We start from the raw sequence: 27,013 nt of genomic DNA on the forward strand, positions 1-27,013 counted from the left end.
GCTGTTCAGTTAACCATTGGAAGTCCAGAACTGAGAGCACCTGTACTTGAATCTTTTTTTTTTTTTTAAGCGCTCCCCTGCTGCTCCCTCTTGCAACCAGTATTCAAAGGTACGTTGCCTCTGGACATGGAGGCTCCATTCTTAGCTATCATTATTAATAGTTGTTCTCTGAAATATTTGCCAGTATTTTATAATTTATATAAGAAGAGGCCCTTCAGGATTATTAAATCATAGGTCTTTCTATGCTTTCTTGCATCTTGCTTTCTACAGTGGCTAACCAGATGTCTCAAAGAACGTCATAAGCCGCCCATGAAGGCAACAGTCCTCCCTCACGACTTACACCCCCAGCAAGCCCTGGAGCAGTATTCAACGATATACCACCACTGAGCATGGAGGTTCCACAGAGTCATCAAATCAAAGTAAAACCTTTATTGGCTTTAAAAAGTTTTAAAATATTTCTTCTTCTTTGTAACCTTTTTCTTTGTTCTGTTAAGCTGGGATCCTCAACGTTGGGCCCCCAGATGTTCTTTGACTTCAACTCCCATAATCCCCACCCAAAGGCCACTGGGCCTGGGGATTATGGGAGTTGAAGTCTGAGAGCATCTGGGGGCCCAACGTTGAGGATCCCTGAAAGGACTGTTGCTGTCCTGTTATTCTCCTGTTACTTTTAGATTAAATAACTGCTCCTTGATTGCCTATGAGTTGCTACTCCTTCAAAGGGTTAAATTGACTGAGTTCTGTTTCCTAGAGTGGCTCTAGAAATATGGAGAGGGGGAAAGTAAACGGTCTGGACACCTTCCTGGGTCTAAGTTCCTCCCTTTCCCTCTTTTTCAGGAGGCTGGCTCAAAGGTGAGTGACTTAGGCATCTAAAAAGCCAGAATCAGATCACACTATGAGAAAATGCACGCATCAATCTATGCAGTGCAAAAGGAATAGAAATTTTAATGTTTGTGTGTGTGTATATATAGGGGGGGGGGGTATTTAAATTTAATTTTACATTTAATCACATTAAAGGTAACAATACATTATAAATTGAGTATTTGTTTGTTTAATGTATTTCTCTCATTTGACTCTCATTTCTTATAATCTATCACATTGTTTTACATTCTGTACATACATTCACTGGGTGCATTTTGCTTTGAGCAGTCTGTTGTATTCTATCCAGTATCTTTTACATTTTTGTTGTTTGGAAGTTTGACCTAGTGGGGCTCCTGTAGAGAGTGTGGGGGGTGAAGTCAGAAAGGAAAAGGGAGGGAAAGGAAAAGAAGAAAATTGAGTTGTTTCTGAATAAACTCTTAGTTAAATCTGCATAAGATTAGTTTGTATTTGTGAGGGAAACAGCTATAAAACACATTATTTGCACACGTTAATGCAGGATGCAGGCAGTGTTCCCTCTAACAGGGATTTCCAGATGTTGTGGACTTCAACTCCCAACATAACCCCTGCTAACTTAGGAAAAAGACACCTTTTAACGTGGCAATTCTCTTTTATTTAGCAGGGGGAGAGTAACTGGCCCTATCCACCCCCAGCAAAGTACCTCCAGTGACTGTTGCTAGTGTCTGTCTTATCTTTCTTTTTAGATTGTGAGCCCTTTGGGGACAGGGATCCATTTTATTTATTTATTATTTCTCTGTGTAAACCGCCCTGAGCCATTTTTGGAAGGGCGGTATAGAAATCGAGTAAATAAATAACATCCCCAGCTGCAATGGCCTTTGGCTGGGGATTATGAGGGTTGTAGTTAGCAACATCAAGGAATCCCTGTTAGAGGGAACACTGGATGCAGGTCCTAGTGGCATTACAGCCACCCCTACACAATTTTGTGAGAATCACTTTGGGCCAGTTTGGATGTCTGAACCAAGTAATCTTGGTTTATTCCTAATTGCAAGTAGAATTCTGCTGAGGCACATGTGAGCAGGGGAAAGGGGAGTGCATTCTCCCCAGGTCTGAGGATGTCCCATGGAACAGAGATTAAACTGTGGTTCCATGTGACATCTGAACCTGCTCAACAGCAGTATGCATGTACAGATCAACAACTCTAACCCTGTCCATCTGATCTCAGGAGCTAAGATAGCATGGACACTGTACCCATGTACAGTATCCATAGGAGTATGCTGGCAAACTCCACCCTGTACACTGATGTCAGAGGAACAGAGGAAGCTGCCTGATACCAAGTCAGAACATTAGTCCATCTAGCTCAATATTGCCTTTGCAGATTGGCAGCGGCTTCTCCAAGGTTGCAGGCGGGAGTCTCTCCCAGCTCTATGTTGGAGATGCCAGGGAGGGAACCAGTGTTCCCTCTAACGGGTTCCTCCCAGACGTTGTTGACTACAACTCCCATAATCCCTAGCCAAAGGCCATTGCAGCTGGGGATGATGGGAGTTGTAGTGAACAACATCTGGAAAGCTTTGTTTGCCAATCTTTGCCGCTCTGGGAAGAGCAAAAGATTCCAAGTTCCTTCCACTGTTCCCTCTAATAGTGGAGGGAACTTGGAATCTTCTGCTCTTCCCAGAGCGGCCCCACCCCCTAAGGGAAATATCTCACAGTGCTCACGCATGTAGTCTCCCATTCAAATGCAAACCAGAGCCTACCCTGCTTAGCAAAGGGGACAATTCATGCTTGCTACCACAAGACTAGCTCTCCTTCTGTAGCCCTGCCCCTGCACTGTCTATGAGTACAGTATTTATCTGCTGAGACATGTGCTGCACCAGAGGAGAGATCCTCCCTGTATTGAAAACGCTGCATTTTTTGAGTGAGTGGCATGCTGGTGAGCAGGGGAGGCAGGAGGGGGGAGCGAAGAGCCAGCACCTCCCCCTCCCTCAGGGGCCCAGAGGCATTTGCCCCTCTTGTTCAGTGATAGCTATGCCTCTATTAGGGTGTCAAGGAGCCCTTTGCCTTCTCTAGGCTTGGAAAAAGCATTTGAGACAGTCACCACACAGGCATTAGAAAGACCTATGTTTTGTATCTTTTCTACCCCTTGCTTATTGAGGAGGTTTTTACAAGGGAGAACCAGTGGGCAATGTGTGTGTATGTTTAGGTGCCTTCAAACGTTATGTTCAGCACTTGTACAATGAGTGTATGGCATACACAGGTACAGATCTATACACAGGTACAGTCATTCACATGTTACCTTGAAAGCCGGTAGAGAAATATACTTCCTGTCTGTACCATGCATTAGAAGGGCCTGTATCCAGGTCCAGTTTTTAAAAGGAACACAGGTACAGTCATTTGCACAAACACATGAACAGACATTTGTACATTTGTACAGCGTGATGTCTGAATTGGGCTTTTGTAGTAGCCCCTCAACCCTTTCCACCAAAAAACAAGCTTGATGTCATTCTGAAAGGGACTTCCTGCCCAGCTGTGTCATTGGCAGCTTTTTAAAAACAAGTTGCTCCTGTGGTGAAGTGTAGAGGTTTTAACCTGCCATTTCTTGTCACTGATGAGCTCTGTACTCATGGACCTCTAACCCAGCTTGGGGCTTATGATGGAGTCCCTCCCCCCACCCCCCACACACATGGAAAGTTTGTGTGTGGATGTTTGGATGGATAGATAGATAGTCTTTTCAGTGCCAGCAGTGTTCCCTCTAACAGGGATTCCCAGATGTTGTTGACTACAACTCCCATAATCCCTAAGCAAAAACCATTGCAGCTGGGGATTCTGGGAGTTTTAGTCAACATCTGGGAATCCCTGGGAATCAGAGGGAACACTGAGTGCCAGGTGAAAACCTTTCCATTTTCCCAGGTTTGTTCACTCTGTTACTACTACTGCTACTACTACTAGAACAAATACTCATATATCGCTTTTAACCAAGAGTTCTCATACTGGTTTACACAAAACAAATAAGATGGTTCCGTGTCCGAAGGGCTTCCAGTCCAAAATATATATAAGGTAGGCACCAGCAACAACCACTGGAGGGAGCTTCATCCCTGCTGAGTTTTGTTTCACTGCTTTTATCTGCTGCTTTAATTGCTTGGTGTTCTTTCTTTTTAATCATTTCAAAATCAAAAAGGATTTTATTTTTATTGGTTCTGTTTTCAAAATTGTATGTGTCCGCTTGACAGAAGCTTATTTGGAAGAATGGGATATTTAAGTATTTACTCACTTATTTACTACGTTCATTACCCAGAGTGGTGTACATGGTTATCGTTATCCTCACAACAAGAAGGTTAGGCTTAGAGGGAAGTGACTGGCCCAGACTCATCCAATGAGTTTCATGGCTGAACGGGGATTTGAACTCAGGTCTCCCCATCCTAGTCCAGGTCTCTAACCACTACATCACACTGGATCCCAATATATGTTTTTTAAATAAATAAATAAAGGTCCAGTTCAAACAATACAGCCCCCAGCTCATGCACTTATGAAGGGGACATGTCAAGAGCACACATGTTGGACGCGTGTTTATCACATGTTTATCACCTGTGGTGGCTGTTCATCTGAATGAAGTACATGGTGCACATGTACAGGGGCCATTTGGATGAACATCCCCCACACGGAATTATTATTATTATTTATTTACATTTATATCCCGCTCTTCCTCCAAGGAGCCCAGAGTGGTGTACTACATACTTGAGTTTCTCTTTCACAACAACCCTGTGAAGTAGGTTAGGCTGAGAGAGAAGTGACTGGCCCAGAATCACCCAGCTAGTTTTATGGCTGAATGGGGATTTGAACTCCGGTCTCCCCGGTCCTAGTCCAGCACTCTAACCACTACACCATGCTGGAATAAAGGGATGTACCTGGAGGATGTCCCAATGGATGTGCTGTCTGCACGTCCCCTTCATCATTGCAGAAGCCCGGGCTGTCTCATTTGAAGCAGCCCAAGTAGACTAATCTTTCTGGTTCTCTTTGCATTGAGCAGGGACTCTGGGCTTCCATGCCAGGGAAATGGCTACTGAGAAAAGGGGAACGGTGTCCTTTTGCCCCAGTTTCCAAATTCCAGGAATCAAAGCAGAGAAGCAGGACACGGCAGGACCCGATCCGGGGGAGGGATCCAAAGGAGCAAGGGAAACCCCTCGTGTTGTGAAGACTGAGGGTCTGAGGGGATTTCTGCAGTGGGCTGCTCCTCAGCAAGTGAAAGAGGAACCAGATGCCAGACGGCTGCCGTGCTGGGATGCCCAGTGGCAGGAGGTCCTGAAGGCGGTGTGCTCCCCTTGCCCAGGACGGAGGCTGCTGGAGTCCACGTCGGAGAACGATGCAAAGATGTTACTGGGCCCTCTTGTCAGCCTGGCTGAGCACGGTCAGTGGCCCACAGAGGAGAGGGGGGGTTGGGTATTGCCAGGACCCAGCCGAGAAGCTTATCAGACCTTTAGCGAAATAACCTCCGGAGACAGGGGAGAGGACGGGAATCCTGTCAGGAGGAAGCCCAGTTGCCAACCCTTCCGGCAGTTCCTCTACCAGGAAGCGGAGGGGCCCCGGGAGGCATGCAGCCGGCTCCGGGAGCTCTGCTGTCAGTGGCTGGAACCGGAGAGACGGAGCAAGGAGGAGATTTTGGAGCTGGTGATCCTGGAGCAGTTCCTGGCTATCCTCCCCCCGGAGATGCAGAGCTGGGTCAGGGAAGCGGGACCAGAGACCTGCTTACGGGCAGTGGGTCTGGTGGAGGATTTCTTGCTGAGGCGACAAGGGGCCAAGAGGCTGAAGCAACAGGTGAGGAAGTATTTCGTCTGGCTTCTCACAGGGGGCACCTGGTGTGAGCTCTGTCCTTCTCGACACAGGGAAGCAGAGCCATGAGTTAGGCTTTCTCCATGAATGCCACAGGGCCGATGGCAAACTGACAGTTCATGTCCAGGGCTAACTGATACAGGAAGTGCTCCAATTCATGACACAGTTGGTGTCTGAAAATGGTGAGTTGAATAAAAATGTCTTAAAGCAGAACTGATTTCCCCACAGAAGACAATAGGGCTGTCCTCACAATCAGAACTAGGATAGGTTTCCCCGCTAACAGCAAAGAGGCACATTTTAAAAGTGGTGATTCTCTCTATTGAGCAGGGGGAGAGCAACTGGCCCTATCCATCCCCAGCACAGCATCCCTTTAGTGCAGGGATTCTCAACGTTGGGTCCCCAAATGTTATTGGACCTCAGCTCCCATAATCCCCAGCCAAAGGCCACTGAAGCAGGGGATTGTGGGAGTTGAGGTCCAATAATATCTGGGGACCCAATATTGAGAATCCCTGCTCTAGGGGCTGTTGTTAGTACCTATCTTATATTTCTCTTTCAGATTGTAAGCCCTTAGGGGATAGGGAGCCAATTTTATACACACACACACACACACTTCCCGCTTTGGGAACTTTTGTTGAAAAGCAGTATATAAATATTCGCCATATTCAAAGGAGAAGCATTTTTGTGTTAAATTGAAAGGTCTTAACTCAGAACTGATTTTCACATAGAAGACAGTAAGGCTGTCCTCGCGATTGGGACTAGGGTAGAAGAAGTACCCTACCACCCAATACTTGATCGGGTGGTAGATAAAAGCAAGGTCAGAGGCTGGAAGCTTGATCATGAGGTACGTCATAGGAAGCTGCCATATACTGAGTCAGAGCATTGGTCCATCTAGCTCAGTACTGTCTACCCAGACTGGCAGCGGCTTCTCCAAGCTTGCAGGCAGGAGTCTCTCTCAGCCTTATCTTGGAGATGCTGCCAGGGAGGGAACTTGGAACCTTCTGCATGAGAGCAGGCAGGTGCTCTTCCCAGAGTGGCCCCTTCCCCAAGGAGAATATCTTACTGTGCTCACATGTCTCCCATTCAAATGCAAACCAGGGTGGACCCTGCTTAACAAAGGGGACAATTCATGCTCGCTACCACAAGACTCAGCTGGGTAGGACAAGCACACCCTACCCAGGTCCGATCCCCAGTTTTGCTTGACAGACGAGCAAGCTCCCTGCCTCCAGCCGTGCTTTCCTCTAACACCAGTCAAATGTTGGGAGCGTGCACGGTAGAGTCAGAGGCGTCTCCTACCCTAGTTCCGATCATGAGGACAGCCCTACTGTCTTCTATGAGAAAAACAGCTCTGAGTTTTGATTTAACCTTTTGACTAACACCTTTTGATTTAAAATACAGTTTTCAGAAACCAATGTTGTCATCTGTTTGAGGACTTCCTGTAGTTCTGATTGTGGGGTTTGGTTGCTGAACCCAGGGCAGGTACCCTATTGTTTTCTGCTGCTGTTGAAGCTGGTGGTATGTCCATCACAGACATGTCACAGAAATGTGGATGACGGAGAATCAGAAGTTGAACCTTGCCACCCACTCATAAGAACAGCCCTGCTGGATCAAGCCCAAGGAGGCCCATCTAGTCCAGCATCCTGTTTCACACAGTGGCCCACCAGATGCCGCTGGAAGCCACAGGCAGGAGTTGAGGGCATGCCCTCTCTCCTGCTGTTACACCTCTGCAACTGGTACTCAGAGGCATCCTGCCTTTGAGGCTAGAGGTGGCTTGTAGCCCTCCGACTAGTAGCCGTTGATAGACTTCTCCTCCATGAAGTTATCCAAACTAGTAGCCAACACCACATCTTGTGGCAGAGAATTCCACAAGTTGATTACGCGTTGTGTGAAAAAGTACTTCCATTGGTTGGTCCTAAATTTCCTGGCAATCAGTTTCAATTTCAATCAATAGAACCCCTGGTTCTAGCGTCATGTGAGAGAGAAGGAAATTTCTCCCTATCCACATTCTCCACACCATGCTTCTCAGATGCTTCTGAGAAGCCCACAGGCAAGAGGTGAGTCCTGCATGCCCCCTGTCCTGCTGTTGCTCCCCTGCCTTGCCCATCCCTTCTTGGCTCTCACTTTTCATGGAAGGAAGTGGGGTAATGGGATAACTTGTCTCCATCTCCTCCTCCGCCTGGGCAATGGTTAGACAGGGAAGGAAGCAACATGGGCAGAAAGCAGCGGGTGGGCTGGGAACAGGCAAGGTCCTTTCCTTCTCACTGTCACAGCACAGCGGCCTGGAAGAGGAGGGGCCAAAGCAGCATCATGCTGGGTGGAAGCATCTTTGATGGGCATTTTCAGTCCATCCCTTTGCAACTGCAGATGCAGCAGCTGCCTCTGGGTCTACTGCCAGTCTCTTATGACAGTGGGAGCCTCAGCTGCCATTGTCACCACCTCCTCATCTAGTCCACGCTGAGCCCCCCCTTGGTGGCAACTGCTGTAAAGCTGAAACACACAAGGCTCATCCATGTGGCAGGCCCACAGCTCCTATCCAGCGCTAACTGAGACAGGAAGTCCTCGGAATCATGACACAGTTGATTTCTGAAAACTGTGTCCTCCTAAATCGAAATGTCTTGGCTTGGAATTCCCCCAACAGAGGAGCGCCCAGCCAGGAGTATAGGAGAGCTGTGTGCACTCCTGATCGGCACCAGTCCTACCCAGCTCCCATATGATCACTTTCCTGTCCTCCTACATGACTACAAATCGGGACTGCACACAGCTCCCCTCAGAGGTGCACATAGGTAATTTTGGAGCCTGTACCTAAAGGCCTTTGGAGCCCCCCGGCCCCTGCAAATTAAGCATCATCATGCTTGACCAGGCAACCACACCACCAGGACAGACTAAAAAGGATTTTGAGGCCCCCAGGGGCTGTGGAAGCCCTGGATTTTGGCCCCGAATTCCAGGGGTAATAGCACCTCTGGCTCCCCTATCTTGACTGGGCACTTCTCCAACTCTGTTTAGGGTCATGTGAATGAACCTACAATTATGCGTTTGGAACGAGGAAGGACAGATATGAAGCTGCTGTCTACTGAGCCAGACCCTTGGTCCTTCTAGCTCACCATTGTCCACTCTGACTGGCAGCACCTCTCCAAGGTCTCAGACAGGGGACTTCTCCAGTCCTAACTGGAGATGCCAGGAATTTAACCTGAGATCTTCTGCATGCAAAACAGGTGATCCATGGTTCTTCCCTTGTTTCTCCTTTTGGCTTTTTCTATCTTGTCTTGAAAAAGAGCCTGTTTGTCTGCTTCTCCAGGAATTGGGGCCATATGAGGAAGTGGTTGTGAATTTTCCAAAGGAAGAGGAGGAAACTCAGATGGACCCCGAGGAAAGACCCCTTGTCAGGGAAGCCCAGCAGGAGTGTGCTGCGGAAGAAGGTCTGCAAGGTGAGGAACTGCGTCTTATCAAAATAATGTATTAGGCCAAAGATTCTCAAACTTGGGTCCTTGGATGCTATTGGACTGTAACTTCCATTATTCCTAGCAACCATGGCCAAAGGATGATGGGAATTGTAGTCCAACAACATCTTGGCAAGTCTGAGAACCCCTGCTTTGCTCTACTGCCTGGCCCATAATTTGACTTTGTTTGGTTAGCCTTCTGGAAACCCTAGATCAGGGGTTCCCAACAAGGGTACTAGTACCCTTAGGGGTACGTGAAGGGCTCCAGGGGGTACTCAGAGCCCTACCCCACCCCCTGTGCTGCAGTCATGGTATTTGTTCCCCATATCAAGATCACCAGCTTCAGGCTGACACATCTTTAGCATTGTGTTTGCTGCAGAAGGCTCCTGATTGGGTGGCTGTGTGCTGAAGCTCAGTGTACTCCTCCCCTCAGCCTGACTGGCAAGCTTCAGAAAATTAACACTGAGTACTCCCACTGAAATTAATAGGACAAATGAACTTATTACTTTAAATGAACTTATTAATTATTAATATAACTCTCATTAATTTCAGTAAGACCACTTGTGAGTAATTAGTGTGGCTATGAGCCAGTGACTGGAGTAGCCCGTCTCCCTAACTGTAACATTTGAAATTGTGGTGTGTATGTATACATCTGTATATGCACATACACAAATGTAAAAGTTACTACTACTACTACTACTACTACTACTACTACTATTATTATTATTATTATTATTATTATTATTATTTATTAAAAGTTTTATACCGCCCTTCCAAAAGGCTCAGGGTGGCTTACATTAAAACACCATTAAAATCAATTAATAATTAAAACAAAAATTATAAAAGCATAAACAATGATTAACAATTAAAAACATCATAAAACAACAATTAAATAATCAGAACAATTTAAAAACAAGTTTTAAAAAGCTGAGAAAGCCTGGTTGAAGAGATGTGTTTTCAAAAGTTTTTTAAAAATTGCCAGAGATGGGGAGGCTCGTATCCCAGCAGGGATCGCATTCCACAATCTCGGAGCAGAAGCCGAGAAGTCCCGTCTCTGTGTAGCCACCAAACGAGTTGGCGGCAACTGGAGACGGACCTCCTAAGTGACCTCAATGGCCGGTGGGGCTCATAGCGAAGAAGACGCTCTCTTAAATACCCAGAGCTTAAGCTGTTTAGGGCTTTGTAAGTTATAACTAGCACTTTGTATTTTGCCCGGAAACCTATTGGCAGCCAGTGTAACTCCATCAATAGAGGAGTAACGTGGTCTCTCTGAGATGACCCAGAGACCAACCTGGCTGCCGCATTTTGAACTAACTGAAGTTTCCGGACTACGTACAAAGGCAGCCCCACGTAGAGCGCATTACAGAAGTCAAGTCTGGAGGTTACCAACAAATGTACCGCTGTTTTGAGGTCATTGATCTCAAGAAACGGGCACAGCTGGCCCCGTCCAAGATGGAATACTCCAGCCACTGGCTTATATCCAGATGCGATTACTCATAATCAATCCTATTGAAATTAATAGAACAAGTTTGCTTGTCCCATTAATTCCAGGGGTCTGAATGTGAGCCAGAGATTGAAGCAGCCTGTCTCATAACTATAACATTTAAATTTGTGTGTATACGCACACTTAACATCTCTGTGGGATACCTGAGCTGAAGGTTTTTGACATAACTGATACACTTGTTTAAAAACAGTTGGGAATCCCTGCCCTAAATCAAATAAGGTTTTTACTTTGTACCTCTTTTTATGCTTGCAGGATTTGGTCCTGAGGAGAAAGAAGATCGGGATCATATAAAAATAATTGAACAACTGGAACCCAATGAGATCTCTTTGCAGGAAGCTGAAATTGACGTCATTCCGATCCAGAACCATGCAGGAGAATTCTGGGAGAGCAAAGGGAGGAGGCGGACAGGAGAGAAACCTTACAAATGCTTGGAGTGTGGGAAAAGCTTCATATATGGGTCGGACCTCATTAAACATGAGAGGACCCACACAGGGGAGAAACCATTCGTGTGTACAGGCTGTGGGAAACGCTTCAGCCAGAGCTCCCACCTCATTTCCCATGAAAGGGTCCACACGGGAGAGAAGCCCTACAAGTGCTTGGCCTGTGGAAAAAGCTTTGGCTGGAGATCAGACCTTGTTAGACACCAGAGAATCCACACAGGAGAGAAGCCGTATATATGCCCAGACTGTGGGAGGAGCTTCAGTGCAAGCTCAGACCTTACCCGGCATCAGAAAACCCATGTGGGAGACAAGCCCTATAAATGCCCAGTTTGTAGAAGAACATTTAGTCAGAGATCGCAGGTCGTTAGCCACCGGAGAATCTGCACAGTGGGGAATTGCTGAAACTGGAACCATGCACTTACAAAGTTGCCTTCTTGAGATTCTTTAAGGATCAGTTTTTAATGTGATCTGTTGCCTGAATTTCTGCCGAGTGGGAGCACATTCTGTGCTTGCTTCATTTTCTGCACTTTGTTAAAGAGAGGTGTCAGGTACATTTAAAAAATATAAGCATTCAAAGATCTGTTCACACATGGAAAGGCTGCGCCATAAGCAGTGGGCACCAGGTGGTACAGGGAAGCATGTGAGGTGGGAGGGGGATCTTGCCACCCCACTGACATCCCAAAAACCTGCTGCTGGATGCAATCGTCTCATCTTTCCTCATGAAAGGACCGGCCCTGCTTAGCTCTCTGCTTATGCCCCAAAAATCCGACAGAAAAAGTGGATTGTTTTTACCCCAGACATAAATCAGGCTACTCTCTAACGCACAATGAAAATCTCGAATCATGTCTAGAGTGCTCCCCAATAGCTCACAGGTACTTCGAGGTAAATCTGGCTAATATGTGAACACACACCCTCCATTCCGGAGGAGAAGCGAACTAAAAGCCCCATCTGGAAATGCTCCAGGTAGGGCTGGGAGAAACTCCTGCCTGAAACCTTGGAATGCTGCTGCCAGCCAGTGCAGACAGTACTTAGCCTGATGGACCAATGGTGTGACTCAATATAAGGTTGCTTCCTATGTTCCTAAGACCTCATTTGGAGACTTAGCTTTTGGAGACCTGGGGAAGGGAGCTAAATACGAAAGCCTAACAATAACACCAGCAACTCACAAGAGAAACATTTTAACAAGACACTCCCCAAAAGCAAAAATAGGGATACCATATACCAGCAAAAAGGGATGGCTAGAACATACAATCAAGTAGCACCACTCTTGGGACTTGATATTGGAAAAGTAGTTCCAAAGGGGCTTGTTGCAGATTCCTCCTTTGTATTCATTAAATGGTGTCAACAGGAATAAGGTCCCCACCCCTCCAGAATTGGCCTGAAGTCTCCAGAAACATAGGCAGCTGCCATATACCGAATCAGACCATTGGTCCATCTAACGCAGTCTACCCAGACTGGCAGCGGCTTCCCCAAGGCAGGCAGGAGTCTCTCTCAGCTCTATCTTGGAGGTGCCAGGGAGGGAACTTGGAACCTTCTGCATGCGAGCAGGCAGGCAGGTGCTCTTTCCAAAGCGGCCTCATCCCCTAAGGGGAATTTCTCACAGTGCTCATACAAGTAGTCTTCCATTCAAATGCAAACAGGGCAGACGGTGCTTAGCAAAGGGGACAGTTCGTGCTTGTTACCACAAGACCAGCATCAATCTCCGGGGCATTTTTCACACAGGGCTTATAGCTCACATCTCTTCCAGAATGGAGGGTGTACATTCAATTACTGGCCAGATTTACCCCAAAGTTCCTGCGAGCTATCGGGGAGTACCACACACACGATTTGGGTTTTTCATTGCGTGTTAAGAGTGTAGCCTGATTTGTATCCAGGGTTTAAAAATCCACTTTTTGCACTGGGTTTTTTGTTGTTTTTGTTTTTGGCAACTTTGAGCTTGCAGTGAAGCCTCGCAATAAACTCATGCAGTGGGGGAAATAACTTGCCTAGGGAGCAAGAGGTTGCTCACTGGTTTGAATTCCCGCTGGTATGTTTTCCCAGACTATGGGAAACACCTATATTGGGCAGCAGCGATATAGGAAGATGCTGAAAGGCATCATCTCATACTTCGTGGGAGGAGACCATGGTGAACCCCTCCTGTATTATATGAAAGAAAACCACAGGGCTCTGTGGGCGCCAGGAGACGACACCGACTCAACGGCACAACTTAGTTTGCTGTGTGAAAAATGCCCAGGTGACTCTTGAATGCATTCATGGAGATTTGGATGGAGATTAGGGGAAATATTGGGGCAGTGGGAACATCCAGGAATAGCTTCAGTTGGAGTTGGCAACTCTAAATGTTGGAAGACGCTTGAGTGATACAGCCAAGCACATAATACTGAGTTAAACATTGCCTAACTTGTCCTTTCAATGACAAGTTTGAGTAATTTTCCTCATCATGTCAGCCACTATTCCAAGTGAGGTAGCGGAGTGCTGTGCAGATGGGAAATCAAAGCGGAGAAGCAGTTTTGGGCCATGGTTTGCCTGTTGTTCATCTGAGAACTCAAACCAGGATGTCTGTGTCATGGCGGGGGTGGGGGAGGTCTTAGCCATGGTTAGCAGAAACCATGGTTTCATTACAACTGAGGGAGGGGCAGCGAGAAGTACCTTTTAAAAGTCCTTGTCGGGGATACCGCCTGCTCCTGCAAGCTGTGGGGAGCAGCAGCGTGCTATCTGGCATTCTGCATGGCAGCTGCCCCGTCTGCTGCACTCACCTGGCCTCTATGCATGCGGTACATGCGTGTTGCTGACCACGCGAATGGCTGCCACGCATGTGCAGAGGCCAGGTGAGTAGTCACCAAAAGGGATGCTGGGCAGCATGGTGCTGCTCCTCATGACTTGCAGGTACATAGGAACATAGGAAGCTGCCATATACGGAGTCAGACCATTGGTCTATCTAGCTCAGTATTGTTGTCACAGCTTGGCAGCGGCTTCTCCAAGGTTGCAGTCAGGAATTTCTCTCAGCCCTATCTTGGAGATGCTGCCAGGGAGGGAACTTGGAACCTCCTGCTCTTCCCAGAGTGGCTCCATCCCCTGAGGGGAATATCTCACAGTGCTCACACTTCTAGTCTCCCTTTCATTTGCAACCAGGGTGGACCCTGCTCAGCTAAGGGGACAGGTCATGCTTGCTACCACAAGACCAGCACTATACCGGCAATATTGCCTGTATGGACTTTTAAAGGTACCTCTCCCCTCCCCCACCTGCGCCACCCTCACTGGCCACCACTGGGTTGAACCTAGCCACTGTTACACAATTAGTAAGGGGATGAGAACTTTGTCTCTATCCACACCAACTTTTAGAGAGGTGACATCGTGGGGCATTCTGGGAAGCAGTTCCAAATACATTCAAAAGCTTGTCAGGAAAGCTGTGTCTTCAGGAGCATCTTTCAAAGAACTCAAAAATATTGGAAGTTTCTAATTGTGTGTGAAAGGCTTATTTGCAAAACCCATGGTTGGAAAAGCATAAAAGCCCAAGTCTCTAGCAATGGGCAAAATACAGTATTTCAATATATCAAACAATGCTTGCATCTGTTTGGCTCAATCTCTTGCATATCTCTTTCTGTGTGGTTGGGGAGACCCCCTGTTTTGCATTTACCTAGATACTAATGCTACTTAATAGTACCTTATACATGTAGAATCCCTTCTGAGTGTACAAAGCACAAGTCAGACATTTTCTTAGTCCTAATCTTCACAACAGCCTGGTGAGGTAAGCCAGGTTTGGCTCTCAAATGTAGGTTTAGGATAGGTGTAACTCCCAATCAGTGTGTAACAGGAGCGCTGCTACGATTGCATTCCCAATGTGGAGATGCTGGGCATTGAACGTGGGAGCTTCTACATGCAAAGCAGATGTTCTGCCACTGGGCTATGGCCCTATCCCTTGTGCTAGAGATTTGAAGGAGGAGGGAAAAACAGGTGCAGAACTGTGTAATGTTTACTGGATCTGTGTTTTAATAAGTCATTCCTCACTAGGAATTCATTTTAGGCCACATTGATGAAAAGGCAGGCTATGTTTTGCCCCTGTGCCTTCTTTGTACTTTTGAGGGATTTGGAAACGAGAATAGTTCTGGATGAGACAGGACTGATTGCACACTTTTTAACTGCAGCAAAAATTAGCCATCCGTTCAAAAGGAAAGAAAATGGATTCACAAACTGTATTACAATTGTTTATTTGAGTCTGACATGTGATTTACTTGTTTAGGCTGCAATCCCATGTATGGGACTCTTTAAGGTTGAGTCCCATTCAACACAGTAGGGCTTACTTCCAAGTAAACATGTATAGGATTGCAGGGCTGCACAATTTCTGCCTGCTGGTTGGACTACAACTCCCATCATCCCAGACTCTTGGCCACCATCTCTGGGGATCAGTGTTCCCTGTAACAGGGATTTTCAGATGTTGTTGACTACAGCTCCCAGCATTCCCTGCTGCTGGCCTCTGGCTGAGTATTATGGGAGTGTTAGTCAACAGCATCTTGGAATTCCTGTTACAGAGAACATTGCTGGGGATGAAGGGAGCTGTAGTCCAACAACAGTGGGAGGGGCTGAAGTTGTGTAGCCCCACACTAAAGTAAAGTGTGCCATCGGTGTTGACTCCAGGTGGCTACAGAGCCCTATGGCAGTTTTTGGTAGAATACAGGAGGGGTTTACCATTGCCATCTCCCGCTCAGTATGAGATCCTATATTGCTGCTGCCCAATATAGGTGTTTTCCATAGCCTGGGAAACAAACCAGCGGGGAGTCGAACCAGCAACCTCTGGCTTGATAATCAAGTCATTTCCCTACTGCACCATTAGGTGGCTTAGCCCCACACTATATGTTACTAAATTCAATTAAAGTGTGAGAAGTGGGGGAAGTCTGGTGGTTTATTTTTCTCCTCAGGATTGAGCTTATTTCTTCTATTATTAGAATGACAAAGTACAAGATATGATCCAACCATTTGCCCTGCTAGGAATTATATAAGCACCCTCAAGTCATGCTGATTATTTAATGATTACTTTTCTTTTTCTCTGTTGGTAATTTACATTCATTGCACTGGAAAACATCTCTGTGTGTTTTTATTGATCTTGTACCATGCATAGAATTATGTGCAATTAAAAAGAAAGAAAAACAAAAACCAGACGCAGAAAATGAACAGCACCAATAATCTCAGTCTAAACATTCTTGTTGAAATAAAATAGGCTTCACTGTCCAGCTAAAAATATCTAAAGTCAAATATAAGAAAAAAGTGTGGGGAATGGGGAAAGAACAATACGACGCTTCATTCATAACAGCACTCAAGACAAAGCCAATTTAGGGCTACAGAAGGCTAAATTTGGAAAATTACTTTATTTTATTGACAATTATTATCTATTCATCATTTTTAAACCCAAGCTCCCAAAAGCCAGGATATTTTGAAAAGCTTTGCATTGCAAAGAACATATTTATTTATTACATTTTTATACTGCCCCATAAAATAAAATAAAAAGTCCCTGGCCAGTTCATAATCTAAAAACCATTAAAACATAGACACAATTAAAACAAGTTAAAAATACAAATAAAAACTCTAAAACGGAAGCTTTAAAAATATAAATTATTATAAACTAAATTATACCAGTTGAATATCTGCCTGTCATTGCAGCTGACTGCCAGTGTGGTCTGAAGTGAGCTATATAGTCAGGCAGAGGTTCCCAACCTCGGGATCCTTCTGGTCTAAGGCAAGTCCTTAAGTTTTCAAATCTCTGCTCAGCCATGAAGCTCACTGGGGTGATCTTGGGCCAGACACTAGCTGTCACGTTAACCCACCTCACAGGATTGTTGTGTGGCTAAAAAGGTGGCTGTGTGGCTAAACGTGGGAGCGTGCACGTTACCCTGAGCTGTTTGGAAGAGATTTTTTTTAAAAATAAAAATACTATTGATTAAAGGCAGGGGCGCTCTAGGGTGTGGAAGTAGCAACACCGATCCAACAGTTATGCAGAGTAGACGAAGATGCAGATAGCTGGGTGGGGAGACATTAGAAAAAGCCTAAAAGTAACGCTAGCCATCTTGATTAGGACAAAAAAAAAAAACACCACAAAGAAGGGAGCAAGCTTTGGAGAAGAACGTAAAAGCCATATAGAGAGGCATGTGAAGGGTTAAAGTGACCGATCTCCAAAATGCTAGAGAGGACGGAGCGGAAAAAATGGGTTAGGGGCCGAATGTGAAAAATGCAGCCTTTCCCCCCCTTCCTATTCCGCTTCCGCCCTGGGAAACTTGACTTTTGGGATTTGTGGGTTTTTTTTAAACTCCCTTTCTCCAGGTATGCTCCTGCTTTTGCTATTGCGGCTATAAATGCTATGAAGGTGCTTGGAGGGAAGAAGTGATGAGTTCAAATCAAAGATGAGAAGGAGCAAGGAATATACAGCTCCATGGCAGAGCATCGGCTTGATATATGCAGAAGGTCCAGGGTTCAGTCCCTGACACCTTTCCCAGGTAAGGCTGGGAAAGACAAGACCCCTGTCGGTGACCCTGGAGGACTGCTGCCAGTCAGAGTAGACAACACTGAGCAATAAGGACCAATGTCCGATTCAGTAGGAGGCAGCTTCCTATGTATGTTTCTAGGGGTGGCTTTGCATGCAGAAGGTCCTAGGTTCAATCCCTCGCATGGCCTCTCCGGGTACGGCTGGGAAAGACCCCTGTTTGACACCCGGGACAGCTGCTGCCAGTCAGTGCAGATAGTGCCAAGCTAGAAGGACCAGTGAAGTGGCCTGACTTAGCATAAAGGTGTTTGATATGGGCGTATAGCTCAATGGGTAAAGCACTTGCTTTAAATGCAGGAAACCCTCGGTTTGATCCCTCACTGAAAATATTTCTGATAGCAAGACTAGAAAAAGCCTCCTTCTGGCTCAAATGGTAGAGAGCTGCTACCTGTCAGAGCAGACAATATTGGGCTGGATAGAATTGGTGCAGGGCATTTCCTTAAACATCTTCTACAAGTTTAAGAGGGTGAAAATCTGGTGTGTAAAAGGTGTTGCTGCCAGGATTTAAAGAGCTTGTGGAACTGCTTGCCTCTTAAAATCATAGAATGTTAGAATCAGAAGGGATCTTGGAGATTTTCTAGTCTAACCCTCTGCTCAGTGCAGGAGTCTGCTACAGATAAATGTCTGACAAGCCTCTGCTTAAAAACCTCCAGTAAAGGAGAGCTGCCCACCACTTCATGAGGCAAACTGCTCGATCGTTGAACAGCTTTTACAGTTAAGGAATTCCTCTAATGTCTAGCCTAAATCTGCTTCCTTGGAATTTTCCTCCCCACAGTCCTTTAGAATGGCTGACAAAGGCTGTGCTCCTCAGGCATCCTTTTGGATTGGTATATTTATCTATCTATCTATCATATTTCTGTACTGCCTGATATAAGCATCTCTAGGCAGTGTACAAATTTAAAACACAACAAATATTAAAACAGTATAAAACAGTTAAAATTCACAAAAATAATAAAACAAAATCACAGATAAAAGCACATTACATTTAAAAATCTTCAGTTAAAAGCCTGAGAAAAACGGGTACGTCTTGAGAGTTTTCCTGAAAACAAACAGAGAAGGGGATGCTCTTATTTTGACAGGGAGCATATTCCAAAGCCCTGGGGCAGCCACAGAAAGGCCTGGCTCCAAGTTGCCACCAAACAAGCTGCCGGCAACCATAACCGAACCTCTCCAGATGATCTTAATTGGCGACAGGGTTCATGGCAAATAAGACGGTCTCTTAAATACCCTGGACCCAAGCTGTTAAGGGCTTTGTAGGTAATAACCAGCACTTTGTATTTTGCACAGAAACTTATCGGCAGCCAGTGCAATTCTTTCAAAATCAGTTATTCCTTTGAGTTGTTCCTGAGACCAATTTGGCTGTTGCATTCTGTGCCAATTGTAGTTTCCGGGCTACATACAAAGGCAGCCCCACGTAGAGTGCATTACAGAAGTCAAGTCTAGAGGGTACCAGCATATGCACCACTGTTTTAAGGTCATTTACCTCCAGAAATGGCCGTAGCTGACATATCAGCTGAAGATGATAAAAGGTGCTCCTGGCCACCCCCTCAACCTGAGAAACCAGAGATAGTTTGGGGTCCAGGAGCGCTCCCAAGCTACGTACCTGATCTTTCAGGGGGAGTGTAACCCCATCCAGAACAGGCAAAGCTATTATCTGGCATGGATCTATATTATTTGCTGCTGTTTTGATGAATTGCTGTTGGTTTCTTTACAATAAAAAGTGACAGCTTCATTGGTTTCCAGTTTGCTTCTGAGCTAGAATCAAAGTGCTGTTTTTGACCTTAACAGCCCTACATGGCTTGGGACCAGGGTACCTGTCAGACCACATTCACCCATATGAATCTGCCTGCCAGGGCCCTTAAGATAATCAAATAGAGCCCTTCTCTTTAACCCACCTTTGACCAGGGGACGGGGGCCCAGGGATGAAGCCTGTTACAGTACTTTAAGAGGAAAAGACAAACCTATGAATGGGAAAATGCATTAAAACAAATGTCTGGGAGTAGAAATGGACACAAGAAATAAAATTCAAAAAGAGTGGCTCTAAGGCAAATATATGGCACATGGCTAGAAGGTAAATATTGTTGTTCACCCACCCACCCACACACACACACACACACTTTGCTCCCCCTCCCATGTGTGCAAGGAAAATAAAACATTTTGTATTCCTTCAGCAATAGGAGACAAGATTAATGTTTCAGTCTGTCTCATCTTGGAGTCATCCAAGGACATCGATTGGTACTACATTCAGGTCAAACAAAAAGGAAGTATATTTTCACATAAATGTAAGTGCTATTGCTATTGCTATTGCTATAACACATTATTAAATCTGTGGAACTCTCTGCCACAAGATGTGATGGCCACAGGCATAGATCATCTTTCTTTATGGAGATATGGAGATTAGATAGGTCTATCCATGGCTGTTAACCATAATGGTTACAGGAAACTGGCTGACATGATGAGCAAAATTACCCAAAGTAGTTCAATTGAAATTAAGAGGATTGGGCCTTCTCTGTGGCTGCTCCAGGACTTTGGAATGCACTCCCTGTCAAAATAAGAGCTTCTCCATCTCTGATTGCTCTTTAAAAGACCCTTAAGACACACTTGTTTTCTCCGGCTTTTAATTAAAACTAATTTTAAACGGTTTAGTGGTTTTACTCTGTGAATTGCTTTTGGTTGTTTTTATTCCGTGAAATTGTTTTGTTTGTTTTATTTTTATATTGTAACTTGGATTACAAGCACCACCTAGAGATGTATTTGTCAGGCAGTATATAAATAAGTTAGTTAGATGGATGAATGGATAAACAAATAAATAAAAGGACAATGTAGGTATTGACTGCTTTAGGTAATTCTCCTGATCCTGTCAGCCTTTATCATGATCAGAGACAGCATGGCATTGAATACCAGTGCTTTCCAAATGCATTTAGTTGGCCACTGAGGGAAGCATGATCCTAGGACTAGTTAGAGAGTCAGACCATTGACCCATCTAGCTCAGTACAATCTGCACTGATTAAGTTTTCAAATGAGTATTTCCCAAATCTGCCTAGAAATGTCAAGGATTGCACCTGGGGTCTTCTTATCCTGTTCTTATCTTTTTTTCATTCCTTTTTTTGTGTCTGATTTTCTTCAGAAAGCAAGCTGTCCTCTTCTAGAAGGCCACCAGCTTTTGTGGGAGACAGCCTGGTTGCTTAAGGGCCCTCAGGACTTTACACTGAAGAACTCTGTACGTCTTTTATATTTCATGTATCTGAAAAGAACTCCATCGGCCCTCTGGGAAGAATCTCAGAACACTGACTGGAAAAGTCTTGTCTGCCAGTAGCAGCTGAATGCATTTTCAAGTTGTGCTGCAAGGAACTGAATTCTAAGGAGAGGCCTCAGCCGAGATAAGGCCTATTCATCTCAAGAGCGAAGGCATGCAAGAGAAAATGGATGCCAATCAAGAGGTGGCATCAGCCCTGACTCTCCAGTTTCAGGCAACCCTGGAAATGAAGACACGGGGCTCAGAAGGACCAGAAGCCAGCGTGGATGTTGGGAAAGCTCCTCACAATACCCAGCTTGGAACCTCCAAGGAATTTCTGGGATGGGCAGCACCTCAAGAAATTAAACAAGAGCCAGATGAAGGGCTGTTCTCGTGCTGGGAAGGCCAGCCGCAAGAGCTTCAGAAGCCAGGACAGTCCTCTCCCTCAGATTGGAGAATCCCACCGCTACCAGAAGAGCCCACTCCTTGGGACAATACGATGGCCTTCCTGGCCTCCTTCGAGCAAGTGGCCGAAGCCTGCCGGTGGCCAAGGAAAGAGTGGGTGACCCTCCTCCTGCCAGCCCTCAGTGGCGAAGCCGAGCAGGCCTTTCATCGCCTGGATGTCCGAGACAAGGGAGACTATGGGAAGGTGAAGGCGGCCATCTTGAGAGGAGATGCCATCAGCCGGGAGAGGACGCGCCAACACTTCCGCTGTTTCTGCTACCAGGAGGCTGAGGGGCCTCGAGGAGTTTACAGCCGACTCCGTGAACTTTGCAGCCAGTGGTTGAAGGTCGAAAGGCACTCCAAGGAGCAGATCTTGGAAGTGCTGATCCTGGAGCAGTTCCTGACTGTCCTGCCACCTGAAATTCAGAGCTGGGTCAGGGGACATGGCCCAGAAACCTGTTCCCAGGCGGTGGTCCTGGCGGAGGATTTCCTGCTGAGGCAGCGAGAGGCCAAGAGGTGGAAGCAGGAGGTGAGAAGATTTTACAAGGAGGTGTCCAGAGTCCACGGAAGGACGCAGGATGGATTTGGGCTCCCCACAAGGGAAGAGGGGTTGCCAGCCGTTTTGAAACGGATTCTTCCCTTCTGCTTTTCCAGAAGGTTCTGCCACCTACTCTCACTCACAGCCTGCTCTAATGACAGAACCTGTGTGGTGTAAGTGGTTAGAGTGTTGGACTCAGATCTAAGAGATCCAGGTTCAAATCCCTGCTCATTCTGAAAGTTCACCTGCTTAAGTCACTGCTGCTGAGCCCAACGTACTTCACAAGGTTGTTGTAAGGATAAAATGAGGAGGGGGAGAAACGTGTGTTGTCCTGACCCTCTTGGAGGAAAGGCTGGATAAACATGTTAATAATGATGTATGCTCTTTGTCTGATTAATATAGCACCACCAATTTAAAAAGATAATTGTAACTAAGAGGAACTCTACTGAACATTTTGAGAGTGAGAAAACAGAAAAGGGAACGTTGAGTGTAGCTAGTTGAAAGAGCACTCATAAGAGGGAATGGAGGATTTAGTGGAGTATAGACAGGGGTGGTTCTTCATGAGGCGAGGCAAGGCGAGGCAAATGGCCTCGGGCAGCAGCTGTGCCCCGGGCTGGCAAGTGGGAGCATTCTGCACGGCCCCAGGTGCACCCTGGCCCTCGCCTTGCCTACCACTGCTGCCGCCCCTGCTCCCTAATTCCTCGCCACCCCGACCTCGGGGTAGCGAGGGAGGGGACTTGGCAAGAACAGGGCTTCTAGCCTGGTCACTAGAAGCTCCATTTTTGCAGAGTCCCCTCCTTTGCTGAGCTGCAGTTTAAATGCCCATCTGCCAAATCTAGGCAGCTGGGCATTTAACCTGCAGACCAGCGAGGGAGAGGAGAACTCTGCAAAAATGGAGCTTGTAGCTGAGTCCCTTGCAGTCCCACCTCCTCCTTGCCCCACTCCCTGGGCAGGCAGAATTGGTGGAGGTGGGGCTGCAAGGGACTTGGTGAGACTGGAGTTTCTATATGAGGCCCCTGCAGCCCCGCCTCCTCCAATCCCAGCTGCCCAGGGCTGGCATTGCCGCGGATACTAGGGTTGGCCTTAATGGGCGTGGCCAGCATCGGTGGGCGTGGCCAGCATCCCCTTGGGTAATGTCCCCTAGGGTTGGCCTTAATGGGCGTGGCCAGCATCGGTGGGCGTGGCCAGCTTCGCCTTGGGTAATGCCCCCCTGCTTGAGCCAAATCTGAGGAGAATAGCGTTGGGATTTTGATTAAGCACATCCAGGCTTGAATTCTTTCACAGCAGCCTATCACATTTGGTTCCAGTCCTTCCCACAAAGAGCTATGGGTGGAACACATGGCTCACTCTCATTTTAACCTCACAACAACCCTGTGAGGTTAAACTAGGAGAGAGCCATGTATCTCACCTTGGGATGGTTGCTCAAACAAATGTGATAGGTTAAGCCAAAGTCTTCAGGGAGAAGCTGGGTTTTGTAGAGATTTTGCTTCCATGGAAATGATAAACAGGGCTGTGTGAATTTACAAAAAGTAGGAGGGGGGAAACTTCCCCAGAACAGCTGTACTATGCACTCTGTATAAATTATGCAAATTGAGCCATTTGTATGATTTCTTGTTTTGCATAATTCTGCATTTTTATTAGCATGTATAAGGTTTTACTACAACAACATTTATATACTGCTTTTCATCAAAGGTTTCCAAAGCGGTTTACATAGAGAAATAATAAATAAATAAATACGATGGATCCCTGTCCCCAAAGGGCTCACAATCTAAAAAGAAACATAAGATAGACACCAGCAACAGTCACTGGAGGTACTGTGCTGGGGGTGGATAGGGCTAAATACCCTACCCTGCTAAATAAAGAGAATCACCGCATCAGATTCTCAGATTCACAAAGAGAATTTCCACCCATTTTCAGCTGTCAAAGTGGCTTACAATTAAAACATTTAAAATGGTGTGGGGGGTGGGGGGAACCCTCTACTTAATCCAGGGGTTCTCAAACTTGTGTCCCCCGATGTTGTTGTACTACAACCCCTATCATCCCAAGCCACAAAGACTTTTGGGCTGGGGATGATGGAGGTTGTAATCCAACAACATCTGGGGGACCCAAGTTTGAGAACCCCCGACTTAATGTGCCCAGCCACATCCCTCTGCTTTGAATTGAGACCTTCACTACTTTTCCAGGTTTTACAGCCATTTGAAGAGGTAACAGTGAATTTCCCTGAGCAGGAACAAGATTCGTCCCATGCTGGGCAGAAGCAGTTCTTCCAGGACCCAAAGCTGGTGATGATGGAAGATAATGATGGAAATGCCACCTCATTATGTAACTATTCTTTTCTCTTGTACTTGCAAAAGTTCAAATATTTGGGGGAGTTTGATCCAGTGTAGTCTTAAACCCCATTCAGACATTATGTTGCACATGTGTTCAGGTGTCTGTTCACACATACATGTTTTTGTGTGACTGTACCTGCATTCATTTTAAAAGTGAACCTGGGTACAGGTCCCTTCAAATGTTGGTTACAGGTAGGAAGTGTACTGCTGTACTCGCATTCAGTATAATGTGTGAATAACTGTGTATGCATACAGGGCTGAAAATGCATACACTGTACATCTCTTGTACGTATGTTGAACATAACATGTGAACAGGGCTTATGTGTTGCATGGTGTGGAGACAGTGGGGAGAGAAGGTTTTTCTCCCTCTCTCATAACATGAGAACCAGGGGTCACCCCATGAAATGGATTGTCAAGAAAATTGGGACTGACAAAAGGAAGCATTTGTTCACATAGCACATAATAAACCTATGGAGTTCTCTAGAATTCCCAAATCTATGGATGTGGTGATGACCACCAGCTTGAATGGCTTTAAAAGGGACAGGCAAATTCATAGAGGGCATAGAGGGTGATGACCACCAGCTTGAATGGTTTTAAAAGGGACAGACAAATTCATAGAGGGCATAGAGAGTGATGACCACCAGCTTGAATGGCTTTAAAAGGGACAAACAAATTCATAGAGGGCATGTCTGTCTATGGCTACTAGTTTTGATGCCTATAGGCTACCTCCAGGTTCAGAGGTAGGACACCTCTCAATCCCAGTTGTAGAGGATCAGCAGCAGGAGAGGGGGCATACCTTCATCTCCTGCCTGTAGGCTCCCCTGAGGTATCTGGTGGGCCACTGTGGGAAATGGGATGCTGGACTAGATAGGCCTTGGGCCTGACCCAGCCGGGCTCTTCTTATGTTCTTAAGTGTTCATTTATGTTCACTCACATCAGGTTCTTTCTCTGATCCAGCCGTTTACATGCAAGCAGGTGAAAATGAAGAAGAAACTCCTCAGTGGGAATGTTCCAGACAAGCAGAACCACATGGGATATCTCCGGGGAGAACCACCGAGAATATTCCCCAGGGTCATGTGCATGGGGAGGCCTCTGGGACTGGTCACAGGCCAGAAAGGCAGCAGGGGAGCCACTCCAAGAAGAAACCAGGGAAGGCCCTCCTTGGTGGGGGTGTCTACAAGAGATTCAAACAGCCACCATTCTGGCAGACCAAGAAGGTTTGCACTGAATGTGGGAAAACCTTCAGCTGGACCTCCGATCTCATTAGACACCAGAGGATCCACACCGGGGAGAAGCCATACAAGTGCTCTGTGTGTGGGAACAGCTTCATTCACAAGTCACACCTCATCAGGCACCAGAGAATTCACACAAAAGAGAAGCCGTACGTGTGCTTGGACTGCGGGAAAAGCTTCCGCCAGAGCTCACACCTCATCAGACATAAGAGGACACACACGGGAGAGAGACCTTAGCTTCCTCCTGGAATTTTGCCTTGTATGGCATTATTAAGAGAGAAAGCAAGAGGGGAATGCAAGAGGGGAATCTTTTCAAACAAAGATTGGCAGAACCCGTGACTTTATGAGGCACAAAAGCGAGGAAACATTTTTCAGTGGTGCTAGGATCTCAGAGGTACAGAATCCAGGAAGGGTAGCTGTGTTTGTCTCTTGCCACAAACAACAAGGAGTCTCGTTTGTTTGGCTACGATATTCATTTGATTTGATCTGGTACCCATTTGTGTCTTGCATGGTAACATAACACATACGGCTAGTACTACCACTACGGATATTTATATACGGCTTTTCAACAAAAGTGGTTTACATAGAAAAATAAATAAATATAATGAATAAGATGGTCCCCTGTCCCCAAAGGGCTCACAATCTAAAAAGAACCATAAGGCAGACACTAGTGTAGTGTTCTCCCTAATTTTTTTCATCTGTGCACGAATGAGTTTTGTTCTGGGTGGCAGTATCAAGGCAGTGTGCGTGCATGTGAATTCGGAGTGGGGCTTTCCCGATTCAACCTGAGCAGGATCTAAAATTGACAACGCGGACATCAAAAAGTGTGTGAGCACACTCACATACCTTAGAGGGAACACTGGTAGACACCAGCAACAACCACTGGATGCTGTGCTGGGGTTGAATAGGGCCAGTTGCTCTCCTCCTGCTAAATATAAGAGAATCGCCACTTTAAAAAGCACCTCTTTGCTCATTTAGCAGGGCAAACATACATTGCTGTTTCTCTCTTTGCTTGACTTTTCACTTTGCCAAAGAGTTTTCTCTCTCTTTCTTTCTTTCTTTCTTTCTTTCTTTCTTTCTTTCTTTCTTTCTTTCTTTCTTTCTTTCCCTCCCTCTGATCTGTACCCACTTAGACGATCCCTCCATGTATCTGATAAGGCAGGAACTAACCCACAAAAGCTCACTCTACAAGATATTTCTTAAACTGCCACAAGAATCCTTACCAAAATGAGTTGGAAATCTTCGTTCTAATCTCTTCCCTCTCACGTAGAATAGATTTAGGGCTGCATGTTATGATAATATTAAACTTTCTTTGTTAGCCGCCCCTAACCAATGGTTCTCTGGGCAGCTCGCAGCACAGCATTAAAACAAATAAAAACACATAACACATCACATTATAACAGACCCAAAGCTGTGTGTTTGGTGGTGGTGGGGAGCACAAGGGTAGAGTTATTTCAAGGATCAGCTAAATCAAATGCTAATGTTCTACCTGGACTGGACCGCTGCATACTGCAAGTGAGTATTGCATTCTGGAATGCTTCCCACATAAGAAAGAAAGAAAAAATCAAAAGTACCCTGCATAAAGAAAGCTAGCATGCCAAGGAGAGAGAGAGTTCTGAATTGTCAGCTATGGAACAGCTGGTGCTCCTAGTTCTGTGTGTGTCATGTA

At 46.0% G+C, this 27,013-nt stretch overlaps 2 protein-coding genes across 12 annotated transcripts; both read left to right on the plus strand.

Moving 5' to 3' along the window:
• The first annotated feature begins 17 nt into the window (after positions 1-17).
• LOC128342655 (zinc finger and SCAN domain-containing protein 16-like) lies at positions 18-16,166 on the plus strand. Of its 2 annotated transcripts, XM_053290294.1 has the most exons (5): positions 18-109; positions 271-419; positions 4,859-5,643; positions 8,951-9,080; positions 10,849-16,166. In XM_053290294.1, exons 3-5 carry the CDS (start codon positions 4,885-4,887, stop codon positions 11,436-11,438), a joined length of 1,479 nt encoding a protein of 492 aa, XP_053146269.1. In that variant the 5' UTR covers positions 18-109; positions 271-419; positions 4,859-4,884; the 3' UTR covers positions 11,439-16,166. The 2 variants fall into 2 exon arrangements, with proteins under 2 accessions (XP_053146269.1, XP_053146268.1); XM_053290293.1 differs by lacking the exons at positions 18-109; positions 271-419 and adding an exon at positions 721-849.
• A 715-nt stretch (positions 16,167-16,881) lies between these two features.
• On the plus strand, positions 16,882-25,808 carry LOC128342657 (zinc finger and SCAN domain-containing protein 16-like). 10 transcript variants are annotated; one of them, XM_053290299.1, is made up of 5 exons: positions 16,885-17,518; positions 19,737-19,847; positions 20,693-21,773; positions 23,966-24,104; positions 25,052-25,808. In XM_053290299.1, exons 3-5 carry the CDS (start codon positions 20,976-20,978, stop codon positions 25,579-25,581), a joined length of 1,467 nt encoding a protein of 488 aa, XP_053146274.1. In that variant the 5' UTR covers positions 16,885-17,518; positions 19,737-19,847; positions 20,693-20,975; the 3' UTR covers positions 25,582-25,808. The 10 variants fall into 10 exon arrangements, with proteins under 10 accessions (XP_053146280.1, XP_053146282.1, XP_053146283.1 ...); XM_053290303.1 differs by having other exon boundaries at positions 20,818-21,773; XM_053290300.1 differs by having other exon boundaries at positions 17,293-17,345.
• Positions 25,809-27,013: the final 1,205 nt, after the last annotated feature.

The sequence above is a fragment of the Hemicordylus capensis genome, chromosome 2 (assembly GCF_027244095.1).
Source record: "Hemicordylus capensis ecotype Gifberg chromosome 2, rHemCap1.1.pri, whole genome shotgun sequence".
NCBI lineage: Eukaryota > Metazoa > Chordata > Lepidosauria > Squamata > Cordylidae > Hemicordylus > Hemicordylus capensis.